This window comes from Strix uralensis, chromosome 34 (genome assembly GCF_047716275.1).
Source record: "Strix uralensis isolate ZFMK-TIS-50842 chromosome 34, bStrUra1, whole genome shotgun sequence".
NCBI classification, from domain to species: Eukaryota; Metazoa; Chordata; class Aves; order Strigiformes; family Strigidae; genus Strix; species Strix uralensis.
This window is the reverse complement of record NC_134005.1, coordinates 3308251-3318887: the sequence shown is the minus strand read 5'-3', so window position 1 is coordinate 3318887 and position 10637 is coordinate 3308251. Positions and strand designations below refer to the sequence as shown.

At 59.0% G+C, this 10637-nt stretch overlaps 2 protein-coding genes across 2 annotated transcripts in view; one reads left to right on the top strand and one right to left on the bottom strand.

The window, feature by feature from the left end:
- The window catches only part of LOC141936832 (uncharacterized), a 172982-nt gene that overhangs the window by 153784 nt on the left and 8561 nt on the right, over positions 1-10637 (top strand). Inside the window, exon 15 of the mRNA XM_074854155.1 lies at positions 3922-4021. Coding sequence (XP_074710256.1) covers positions 3922-4021 — 100 coding nt within the window. The remainder of the gene's footprint in view (positions 1-3921; positions 4022-10637) is intronic.
- LOC141936819 (uncharacterized) lies at positions 8305-9736 on the bottom strand. The gene is made up of 2 exons (XM_074854142.1): positions 9473-9736; positions 8305-9102 (listed from the first exon to the last, which is right to left on the bottom strand). Exons 1-2 carry the CDS (start codon positions 9722-9724, stop codon positions 8305-8307), a joined length of 1050 nt encoding a protein of 349 aa, XP_074710243.1. The 5' UTR covers positions 9725-9736.

The following is a 10637-nucleotide window of genomic DNA, read 5'->3' as shown; positions in this document are numbered from 1 at the left end:
GGCAGAAAGAAGGCGGGTGTCTCCCTGGAGAGAAACGGGGTAATTTTTGGACCGTGAGACTGCACTGTCCGGGTTTATGCGGGTGAGTCTGTGCAGGCAGAGTTCCTTGGCCGGGCCCTTTGACCGTGTGTTGGTTTCCTGTTCAGGGAACAGGAGGTTTGGTGAAGGACGGAGTTGTGTCTCGTCGCTTTCGGGCAGATTCTAAACTTCAGGGCTCTTGTTGCCTGGAAAGCGATACTTGTGCCCGTAGAAAGGAAACCTTTGGGCCCCTGGGCCCGCCAGCGCTGGGCTGGGCTGGTCACAGCAGCGCCGAAGGGCTGGTTTGTGCTGGCGACCGAAGGGCAGTGAGCTGTGGCCTTCGGCCGTGCAGGCTGGGACAGGCATCTCGTGGGGGGGCCGGAGGGAGAAAGAGAAGGTTTTGTGCTTGTCGAGCGCTGTGGCTGCTAATGTTGCTCTGGCCGTGAAGAACTTGTGCGGGAGCGAAGGCAGCGCTGTGAAGCTGCAGCACAAGCCCTCGGTCGCTCTGTGCCCGCAGCGTCCGTGGAGCTGAGTTTGGACTCGGAGCTGCTGCGTGTCCCTGGCGGTGTCGTTCCCGTGGAGTGCTCGGCCAGGACGGCGGCTGCAGGCGGGCGCTGCTGTAACGCTGCTGTCCCGATGCCGAGCCCTAAAACGGGTCCTAGTTTGCGGCGCCCGTCTTGTTGGGGGATTGAAACCCTTGTGCTGGCTGCACGGTGGAGTTGTGTGAGCGCCGGGAAGCGAGTGGAGCCCGACCGGAGGAGTGCGGCGGCTGAGGCAGCAGAGAGGAGCGCGGGCGTGCGTGCGTGCTCGCTTTCCTTCAGTCTGGGCATTTCTTGGGAGAAAAAGTGCCCAGCGCTTGGGAGAGGTTCCCCAGGTCCGGGGTGGGTGTTGGCACGTGTCACCTGAGCGTAGAGCTGGAGAGGGGCGGTTTAGGTCCGGACTTACCCTGGAGAGCTGGGGAGCGAACCCCATGTTGCTCCTTTCCCTGCCGGGAGGCTGCAGCTGTATTTCCGCGGGGCTGCCTTGGTAGGACGCGGTGCTGAGCCTGGGCACAGCCCTGCCCTGCGCTGGCTCGGCCCGGGAGCCACCGCGAGCGGCAGCATCGGGTTTAGGGGCGCAGGTTGCCCGCCGGAGCCGCCAGCAACTGGATTCCAGTTGCAGGAGGTGAAAAGTGTCAGTAACTGCTGATGTGTGGGTGTCCGCAAGGAACTGGAGGCCCTCGGCTTACGGTGGTGGTTGCTGTGCTGAAAAGAGGCGGGTGAGAAGTCCTGCGTGGAGAGAGCAGAGGTCAGCAGTGCGAGCTGCAGAGCTCAGGCTGGAGGAATATCTGTGCGTGTGAGAATTCCCTCGCCAGGGCAGCTTCCAGGGGTGGCAGGAAGTTCCATGAACTGTCAGGCTTGTTCTGTTTGAGACTGGGGGTGATTTGAGTGGTGGTTCAGGTGCCGGGGGAAGAAGCGGCGGGTGCTCGGAGGGGAATCGGTGCCTCTGCTCGGGCACTGAGCTCGGTGCGTGCGGCCTCGGCAGGGCCGGGGGGAGGAAACGCGGCGAGAAGTGTCTGAGGGGCAGAAACGAACTCGGTACCTTCCGGGGCAAAAAACCGCAGCGGGCAGAGCTGTTGAGGTTCATCTGCTAAAGAAGCTGCCAGGTCTGGGAACGCTGCCTCTCTCTAGAGAGGGAATCGGCAGAAAGAAGGCGGGTGTCTCCCTGGAGAGAAACGGGGTAATTTTTGGACCGTGAGACTGCACTGTCCGGGTTTATGCGGGTGAGTCTGTGCAGGCAGAGTTCCTTGGCCGGGCCCTTTGACCGTGTGTTGGTTTCCTGTTCAGGGAACAGGAGGTTTGGTGAAGGACGGAGTTGTGTCTCGTCGCTTTCGGGCAGATTCTAAACTTCAGGGCTCTTGTTGCCTGGAAAGCGATACTTGTGCCCGTAGAAAGGAAACCTTTGGGCCCCTGGGCCCGCCAGCGCTGGGCTGGGCTGGTCACAGCAGCGCCGAAGGGCTGGTTTGTGCTGGCGACCGAAGGGCAGTGAGCTGTGGCCTTCGGCCGTGCAGGCTGGGACAGGCATCTCGTGGGGGGGCCGGAGGGAGAAAGAGAAGGTTTTGTGCTTGTCGAGCGCTGTGGCTGCTAATGTTGCTCTGGCCGTGAAGAACTTGTGCGGGAGCGAAGGCAGCGCTGTGAAGCTGCAGCACAAGCCCTCGGTCGCTCTGTGCCCGCAGCGTCCGTGGAGCTGAGTTTGGACTCGGAGCTGCTGCGTGTCCCTGGCGGTGTCGTTCCCGTGGAGTGCTCGGCCAGGACGGCGGCTGCAGGCGGGCGCTGCTGTAACGCTGCTGTCCCGATGCCGAGCCCTAAAACGGGTCCTAGTTTGCGGCGCCCGTCTTGTTGGGGGATTGAAACCCTTGTGCTGGCTGCACGGTGGAGTTGTGTGAGCGCCGGGAAGCGAGTGGAGCCCGACCGGAGGAGTGCGGCGGCTGAGGCAGCAGAGAGGAGCGCGGGCGTGCGTGCGTGCTCGCTTTCCTTCAGTCTGGGCATTTCTTGGGAGAAAAAGTGCCCAGCGCTTGGGAGAGGTTCCCCAGGTCCGGGGTGGGTGTTGGCACGTGTCACCTGAGCGTAGAGCTGGAGAGGGGCGGTTTAGGTCCGGACTTACCCTGGAGAGCTGGGGAGCGAACCCCATGTTGCTCCTTTCCCTGCCGGGAGGCTGCAGCTGTATTTCCGCGGGGCTGCCTTGGTAGGACGCGGTGCTGAGCCTGGGCACAGCCCTGCCCTGCGCTGGCTCGGCCCGGGAGCCACCGCGAGCGGCAGCATCGGGTTTAGGGGCGCAGGTTGCCCGCCGGAGCCGCCAGCAACTGGATTCCAGTTGCAGGAGGTGAAAAGTGTCAGTAACTGCTGATGTGTGGGTGTCCGCAAGGAACTGGAGGCCCTCGGCTTACGGTGGTGGTTGCTGTGCTGAAAAGAGGCGGGTGAGAAGTCCTGCGTGGAGAGAGCAGAGGTCAGCAGTGCGAGCTGCAGAGCTCAGGCTGGAGGAATATCTGTGCGTGTGAGAATTCCCTCGCCAGGGCAGCTTCCAGGGGTGGCAGGAAGTTCCATGAACTGTCAGGCTTGTTCTGTTTGAGACTGGGGGTGATTTGAGTGGTGGTTCAGGTGCCGGGGGAAGAAGCGGCGGGTGCTCGGAGGGGAATCGGTGCCTCTGCTCGGGCACTGAGCTCGGTGCGTGCGGCCTCGGCAGGGCCGGGGGGAGGAAACGCGGCGAGAAGTGTCTGAGGGGCAGAAACGAACTCGGTACCTTCCGGGGCAAAAAACCGCAGCGGGCAGAGCTGTTGAGGTTCATCTGCTAAAGAAGCTGCCAGGTCTGGGAACACTGTGCTGCTGAAGCTCCTCCACTGGCGATGTTGTCTGCGCTCACCGTGAATTCTGCAGCGGCTTCTCCAAATATTCCTTAGCTACGGGTGTTACTGGGGTTTTGTAGACAAGCGCTTTGGGGTTTTCCGAATGCTTCTCGGTGCACGTTGAGGTGAAAGATGCGTCTGGCCAGAGGAAGAGGCAAGGTTTGGATTCTCTAGATGCTGATTTGCACAGAAATACAGATTGCTGTGTATTAAATTATGTTTAAATAATGAGGGAGCAATTGTATGGAATGTACAGTTACGGACCAGTTTTGATGCATGTGGAGTGTGTTTACACTCTAGTACCGTACAAAAGAAGTCTTGTGGTAGTCTGTTGCTATGTTGTGCTCCTCAAATCTGCTTATTTTCCTCAGTTTAGCTGGAGATTTCTGTTCAGCGGGTATTTCTCTGGTGTGCACTTTCCCCTGAGCAAAAGGGCTCAGTCTCAGTCTTGTTGCCCTGAGGTAGCTCCGCCGTAGCTGAAATGTCTCACCATCTCTTCTGTCTCCTGTTTTCTCTCTCAGGGGCCCCGTGGTGAAGAACAGTCCCCAGAGGGCTCTGGTGCTCGCAGACAGCGGCTTGATGGCTTGTGCCGTGTCCCTCTGGTGCCGTCTCCAGGAGCGGGTGAGTGGCGTCACACCGCAATAAGGCAGCGTCCCGCTTTGGGAAGAAAGTGTGCTGGGTTGGAACCCCTTGGGCAGGCCGGGAGGAGGCTGCCTTCCCGGCTCAGGGCTGAGCGCTGGCCTGTCTTACCTGATGTGGAGTTGATGTCTGCCCCCGCTTTAGCTCTAGAACTACTCTGAGAGCCGGGGAGCTCCGGTTCCCTTAGGCTGTGTCCTTGGAGCTTTCCCACGCTGTGGCATCCCGTTGGGGTCCCAAACTCTGACCCGGCGTGAGGAGAAGGGGCCCAGTTTGAGTTTTGTCCCGTTTGGGCGCTGGGGAGGCAGAGTTCTGGGCTGAACGCTGGTGTTAGAGGAGCTGCTTTCCCGTTCCCTGCCTGCAGCTCTGGATACCCCAGGGGACCAGCGTTAGCAAGTGCTGGTGGAGAGACGTGGGGGTGACCGTGCCCAGCCTGCCTGGGTGAGCCTGTTCCGAGTGCCCCCACCCTGTTCAGTCCCACCTGCACCTCCAGAAGGCTTGAGGGGTCGTGGTCACGTCTGCCTCGGGTCACAGTTAACAGTCACGGGTTCAGGTCGGCTTTTTAAGGCGGAAAAGCAACGACGATCTATTTTCTGCTGGGGCTGCCGGTTCCGTTTAGGGTTTGCAGTCGCCATCTCCTGGCGGGTTTAGATTCGTCTTGCACATTCACACACTCCTTAAAATGCTGTGAGCGGCCACTGCTTTGCACAGCAGTTCAAAAGTTTCTGGCAGTCCTACCTGTATCTTGCAGTGTTGTGGGACAGGCACATCGCTGGTGGTGTGTGTGCTTCTGGTTTTGTTGTTTGTTGGACGTCTGGGGGTTGTTTTTTTCAGGAGAAGGTGATAATGAGCAGGCTTCAGCTGACACTGTTGTTTCCTGGAATTTGTACTTTCCTAGTGACCCCCAGAAACATGGCCAGACGTGCCACAAATGGTATTTCCCGGGCCAAATAGAGGGATTTCTCAGTGCCTGTGAGTTGCAGGAGACAGTGGAAATAAGCCGGGTGGTAGATGTCCCCGCAGCTGCCAGGAACGTTAATGATCAGAGTTACCCAGTCTCTGCCCGTGAATCCATTTGTTCTGTGGCTGATCCTCAGTACCAGCTGCTGTCTGTAATTGTGTCTCTCTGGTTGCACAGGATTCCTGGCTGTACCAGACCGGCTGCATGAAATAAATGTGGACTTGCTGGGTCGGTGGCTTTGTGACCATCAGGCACCTTCTGGAGGACGCGGTGGGGGAGCAGAGAAGGTATTAGGTGGCTGCTTTTGTTTGTTCAAAGCTCAGTGGAGATTATTTTGTGTGAAGCTGAAGAGTTTGGGGAAAATAACGTCATGACTCTTAGGAAATACTGTGTAAAGTGCTCAGAGTGTTTTGGCCCTTGTTTTGGTTCTTTGTTGTGTCACTAACACTTGTCCCCCAGTCTTGAAGTGCTCTTGGTTTGAGGCCTCACTTTAGGACAGTCTCTGTACTGAAGTAGGCCTTGCCGGTCACTTGAACCCTGTTAAATCAGGGTCTGAATTGTTTTTGCCGTTGGGAATTCTCTCTTCTTTCGTATTTGTAGAAACATTACTGCTTTAGTGCATGTTAGTCCCGGGCATAATCGTGTTTGACATGGCAGCAGGAGATGGTGTAACCTGGAACAGACTCCACTGACAAATGGATCATCGAGCAAGAGATTCTTTCTTCCCCCCTAAAACTGAAACTAGTTGATCTGAAGCTCTTTGTCCTCACTCCTGAAAAGGGTTTGTGGTTTTTTAGCCTCTCCCATTGAAGGTCAAGGCTGTTTCTTGCATTTTTGTTCCTTGCAGAAGGGGAGAGGTCCCCTAAGAGAAGGCTGCATCCAGGAACTCTCTTTTCTTTCTTCCTGAAGAAACTCAAATTTTAAGTGTTGTTTCTCTGCACCAGTGTTACGACAGCACACCTGGTAGTCTGCAGAATGGCCCGTACAGTTTGCAACGTCGTGTTTAAAGCAACCTCCAGTCATGTTCTGCTTCTCTGTTTGCCAGTTCCCTGACGTGTGGTGTTGGTGGGGGGCGCTGGCAGGTTACGCCGGAATGTGGGAGAGAGAGAAACCGCGGCTTTACTGTGCCTTGGGGCGGGGAGACGGGGGTTTGCTGCCAGCCCAGGAGCATGGTAAGGAATCCTTAACTACCTGAAGTTCACTTCATGAAACCTTCAACTGGAAAAGTGTTTTTTCTCCTCTGAGTGTAACTGGTCACTGGGCTGCAGTTTGATTAGAGGGCAGAACAGGGCGGGGCTGCTGTAGGCGGCTCCTGGGGGAGCACGTGCTGCTTTCCAGGGCCTGTGCGCTGCCACCCCCCGCACGGGAGTCAGCTGCTGTTCTACACAGCTGGGGCTCCCCAAACACCTACCACAGGTTGTTTCTCACAAGACCACTTCGAAGATCTCTGTCAAAATCCTATTAAAAAGCCTCCCTTGCAAATCTTTTGAGCCTTTCTTTCTCGAAAGGCTTTTAGATGGGGTCAAACAACAACTCAGCTGTCCAGTGGCGCGATGAGTTTTCTGCTCAAAGCCTGGAATTAATTTATTTTTCATGACTTCAGAAGGCTTTTGTGTGCAAGGGAATGGCAGCGCTGCTCAGGTGTTCTTTATCCATAAAGTTAAACAAATTAGGAAAAATGTTTTTGAACTCCCTGTTACCTTTGCAAGTGCCACTTCTTTTTGCCAAGGGAATCACAGTCAGGACAGAGGATTATGCCCCACGCTGTCCCCCTGCCCCCCAGGTGATGACCTTCAGCCCCAGCCTGGTGCCCACAGCCACCTCCCCTGGCACCACCACTGTCGCCAGTGTCCAGCCCGTGGCCAGACTGGTGTTGATGGCACCTGCGGTCCCAGTGTCACTGTCACCAGCAGCGTCCAGAAGGACATCGTGGTGTCCCTGCCCCCAGCAGTGACACCCCCATGGGTGCCCCCACCCCAGGACCCAAACTGTCCCCGTCAGCCACCACCTCCCCCAGTGTCCCTCCCAAATCAGAGCCTGGGACAGTCCACAACCACCCCCCCTCCTCTGCTGGGAAAGCCAAGAGGACCCCCGGGTGGTGGCACAGTGCCCCCGGTCTGCCCAGTGACCCTACTGGGACCCTGATGCTGGGGACAGGGGGTAGCCTGGGGGTCCCCCACTGTCCCTGTGGCCCCTCCCAGTGTCCCGTGATCCCTCTATGGTGACAGAGACGGAGGCTTGGGGTCCCCAGAGTGTCCGTGGATGTCCCCCAGTTTCCCCATTTACCCCCCCCAATATCTCCCAGTGTCTCCCAGTGTGCTCCCCTCCCAGGGGAGGGCAGGGCTTGGGGTGGGACCAGCTCCATTAAAACCAGCAGCTCCCATTCCCTGCCCCTCTTCCTCCAGCTCCCCGTGCCCCTCCCTGCTCTCACTGACTCCCCCAGTGCCAGTGCCCCCCCCCGCCCTGCCCCTTCACTTCACCCCTCTCCGGCTCCCCCTTCGCCGCCGGCTCCAGACCGTGGCGGTGCTGCAGTGGGTCTGCTCCTGCCTCGCCCTCAGTGAGTAGCTGGGGGTTGGGGATTTGGCCATTTGGGGAGGGGGGGTGTTTCCCAAACCCCCCTGACCCCCCTCGGCCACCCCCTCCTCCTCCTCCCAGCTGCTGGGGACAGCGCCACGCCTGCAGCAACCTGGGCTTACTTAAGATGGAGCTTAAGCGGGCGCCCAGGAGATGGCGAAATCTTCTCATCGGTCGCTGTAGGGACACGAGTCACCACACAGCGCCTTAATGCTCATTTTGGGGAGAAAGAGACATTTTCACACATCCCTGACCTCCAGAGATCCTTGCCTGCCGGTACTCTGCTCGTTCCTAATCTAATGAGTTTTGTTTGTGCCTTCTGTGCTCTTTCCCCGAGGAAAAGAAGGGACCCGCGTGTGGTGGGTTGATCTCAGCCAGGAAAAGCCCGACCCGGGGATGGAGCAGCTGATTTCAGCGGCGGCCTTGGGAGCAAGGACAGAGGTGGTCGGGGCTGTGGGAAAGGAGGCGGGGAGGAGGGCATGTGGGGAACACCAGGAGAAGAGAGAGAAGAGAAGGAGGCACTAAAGGTCTGAGTGTAACCACTGCAAACGTAAATTCATCAACAAACTTCATCTGTTTGTTACAGAGCGGAGATGGAGCCAAGGGGTGACATTCCCCAGCACAGTGCTGCCCAGGCACTCACGGACACGGGATTGCTTAAACCAAACTAATTTATTGGGGATTTCTTCAGGGTATTTGTCTATCTCTTTTTATAATAAAATAAATATTATTTCTATTGGGTATTTATTGACGCCCTCCTGCGCCTCCGAGCTGGAGCAGCGTGCCAGCGGAGCGGGTCAGAGGCTGCGCGGGAAGCGGGGACCCGGCTGGTGTTGGGGTGCTCCCGGGGCAGAGGAGGCGGCGCAGCACGTTCCCCGTCAGGAGCTGCCGGGGGTGCAGCAGCGCGTTGCCGGCAGAGCCCCCGCGGTGCCCAGCGCTGGCGGACGACGTGGCCCAGGGGTGGTCTCGGGGGCGCGAGCAGCAGGCGCTGGGGGATGTTGTTCTGGGGGCACTCGTAGGCGCTGCCCTGTCCCAAGGCTGGATGCGGCCCCGTCAGGAGGGAGTTGTTGGGGCGGGCTTGCTTGGCAGGCGCCGCGGAGCTCCCCGCCTTCTGCAGAGGCTTGTGTCCAGCCAGGGTGTCACTGGGCTCTGCTTTGCCCTCGCAGTCCTCGTCCTCCCCTCTCTGCTCCTCGGCACCGCTGGCGCTTCCCCGCTGGCTGCTGCTGTCGCCGTCAGCGCCGCTCTGCCTGGGCAGCCAGTAGAGCCCCAAGAGCACGAGCAGGGCGTCGGCGGAGGCCCAGAACCACCAGTGCTGGCAGGCCCCGAGGAGCAGGCCTTCCGGAGCGAGGCCGCGCTGCTCCTGGCTGCTCTGCTCCACCTCCTCCATCAGCCGGGTCATCTCCTGCTGCTCCTGCTCCTCGCGCTGCCGCAGGAGCTCTTGCGTGGCCGCGTCTTGCCGGTCCCCGGCTCTCAGCACGTACTGCACGATGCTCAGCAGGGTCAGGACGCGGGTGATGAACACAGCCATGGTCTGGAGGAGGAGGAGGGAGAGAAGGGGCTCAGTGGGGCTGGGTGGGAGGGAGGTGGCGGCTGGGGCAGCAGGGGAGAATATGCCGGGGCTGGGGCCGGGTGGGAGAGGGCCCGAGGGAGCTGGGAGGCAGTAAGGGGGAGGGTGGTGAGCGCTGCAGGGACGGGGACATCTCCCCACAGCCCCCGGGCACTGGCCGTGGCTGGCAGCCCCGGCACCCCTGCGCCCAGCCCCGAGGGCGGCACCTGCCCTGCCCCAGGCGCTCCCCGCAGCGGCTGCGCCCTCGCCCCGGCTGTAGAAACCCCCCTGAGGGGCCAGAGCTTCTGCCCCGGCCCTCGTCCGGCCCAGCCTTCCCCCCACCAGCCTCACTCACCGCTGGCCCGAGCCGTACTGCAGCGGGTGCTGCCGGCTGGCACCCTGGTGACATCCCTGGGTGACTTCTCCTCTGTGATGTCACAGGCACCAGAGCCCCACGGGGACACCCGCCCCTTGGGCCACGGCCACTGCCCCCGGCTCTGCAGCCCCTGCAGCGGGCAAAGCACAACCCCCCTGGCAGGACAGAGCTCCTGGGGCCCCTAAACAGAATCACAGAATCATTCAGGTTGGAAAAGCCCCTCGGGATCATCGAGTCCAACCATCACCGGCCTCTACAAAGTTCTCCCCTACCCCACATCCCCCCACAGCTCATCCAAATTCATACCAGACCTGCAGGTCACGCTGTCCAGGAAGGAAGTGGCACCTCAGCTGGCTGGAGCTGTCACCCACGGGCAGAGGTGGCTTATGTTGGCAACGCTTTAGAGCTTCCTTCAGCTCTATTTTCTGCTCCGATCCTCCCGTCTTTTATCACATTCCACCTCAGTTTCCCACTTGCAAAACACCAGCTGAGCAGCCCAGCCGGAGAAGGAAAACCCCCGGCGAGGAGCTGGGGATGGGGAGCCTTGGTGCTACCCCAAGGTGCACCCCGCTGCCTCCTGCCTTGGGCACTGGGTGTCTGGGTGGGTTTGCTGTGAGATGAGGCTTCCCAGCACTGATGCCCTGGTTTAAGTGCTACTTTAGACAGGTGTGTGCTGCCTTCCTCCAGTCCTGCTTGCAACGGGACAAGATTTTTCTCCTCACACTGCAGAGTTGCAGAAGCTGATGAAAAGCTGAGCTGGTTCAGCCTGGAGCTGGTGATTGCAGGCATGGTTTCTGAGCAGCAGGTGCGAGCCGATGGCACTCGTTGCTCTGATTTATTACACTCTGCCATAAATTCGTAAGACCCCACTACCAGAAGAGATCAAAAATGGGCTACTTCAACAGGCCGTAGTTTGAGGAGCTTCTCCTTCCCCCACTCTCTATAAACAGCCTCACCCTGGGAGCTTGAGATGTCTTTAATTAAACAGAAGGTTTATACTGTCACCAGAAATAGAAGTCTGGAGATGCTGATGCCCTCATCGGGTGTTTCCTGCCATTGTCCTGGCTGTCGGTCCTAAAGCCTTCAAATATTGCAGGTGCTTCTGACAGACACAAGCAATGGCAGCTGAGTCTCATTTCCATGT